Source organism: Gavialis gangeticus, unplaced genomic scaffold, assembly GCF_001723915.1.
Source record: "Gavialis gangeticus isolate Ggan-Ray unplaced genomic scaffold, GavGan_comp1, whole genome shotgun sequence".
Taxonomy (NCBI): Eukaryota; Metazoa; Chordata; order Crocodylia; family Gavialidae; genus Gavialis; species Gavialis gangeticus.
In genome coordinates this window covers 17,218,440-17,219,498 of record NW_017729011.1, presented here as the reverse complement: position 1 = coordinate 17,219,498, position 1,059 = coordinate 17,218,440, and the positions used below count along the sequence as shown (strand labels likewise).

At 50.9% G+C, this 1,059-nt stretch overlaps 1 protein-coding gene across 9 annotated transcripts in view; it reads right to left on the bottom strand.

Moving 5' to 3' along the window:
- Window positions 1–1,059, bottom strand: part of PRRC2B (proline rich coiled-coil 2B) — a 54,226-nt gene that overhangs the window by 7,241 nt on the left and 45,926 nt on the right. For all 9 annotated transcript variants that reach the window (XM_019510695.1, XM_019510697.1, XM_019510699.1 and 6 more), the window contains exon 25: window positions 657–849. In XM_019510695.1, the coding sequence (XP_019366240.1) occupies window positions 657–849 (193 nt within the window). The remainder of the gene's footprint in view (window positions 1–656; window positions 850–1,059) is intronic.

Sequence of the window (1,059 nt, the reverse complement as noted above, 5' to 3'; positions counted from 1 at the left end):
TTAAGTTTTTTGTTTGGGGGGGGGGGGGGAACAGACCCGGTACAAGGCCCTGCAAAATGCGGATGACAGCACTTCCTACCTCACAGGGGTACTAGGAGTGCACGTAATTATTATACATATATTGGGAGGTACTATGGTAACAAGGGCTTCTAGGTACCTAAGACCAAAAGAATGGCCTCAGCTACAGAAATACTTAGGGCAACTGTTTGATGCCAGTGTTGGGACCCAAGTTCAAGTCTCTCAGTCACAGAATCTTTGTTTCCCTTCTGTCGAGTACACAGCAAAGGGTCAAGCGGGACCTAGGGGAGCATCGCCGAGACAGCCCAGTGTCCAACCACAGGCATTAATCCACTGCGACATGCCCATGAAGGATTTTAGCCCTATGCCAGGCTTACACCAACAACAGCCAGAGGACCCTCACCTGAGGAGAGGAAACAGTTACCTCTCTCCTAAATTGCTTTGTGAATGAGTTCTTCAGCACCATCTAGTCGACTGTCTCATTACACAACCAACTCTTTCACATACTCCCATTACATGACTTCAAGGTGGAGTCCATGCTTTCACACACACGAAGCACAGAGTCAACCTGGACAGGGCCAGGGGCATGCAGCTTCCACTGCCACCAATCTGGAACAAAGCTAATGTCTAGCAGGTACCTGGAATAGATGCAGAAGGTGCTACAGATGCCACCGGCATAGGAGGCATGGAAACGCCCCCAAACGAGCTGTAGCTGACACCATTGGATGCTCCAACGCTGGAAGGCGGCTGGATGCCTGAGCCAGCACCTCCTGGAGAGCTCTGTTCTGGTAAGCTAGGGGAATTCTCCCATGCTTTGCGGGCAGACTCCATCTGCAGCAGTGAGGAAAGACAGGGAGCTGAAATGGAGGGGAAAGCTGTTTTGCCTGACAGCTGCTGCCAGGTCTCAGATCAACGCCCAGCAGGAAAGTGCCTATGTTGCAAACAGTTCCACTACAACTGGCACCAGGTGGCTGCTTTGTGTCAGGTGCAAGGGAGCACCAGGGCCTTAGCAGGCCAGGAAAAAAAAAAAAAAAAAAAAAA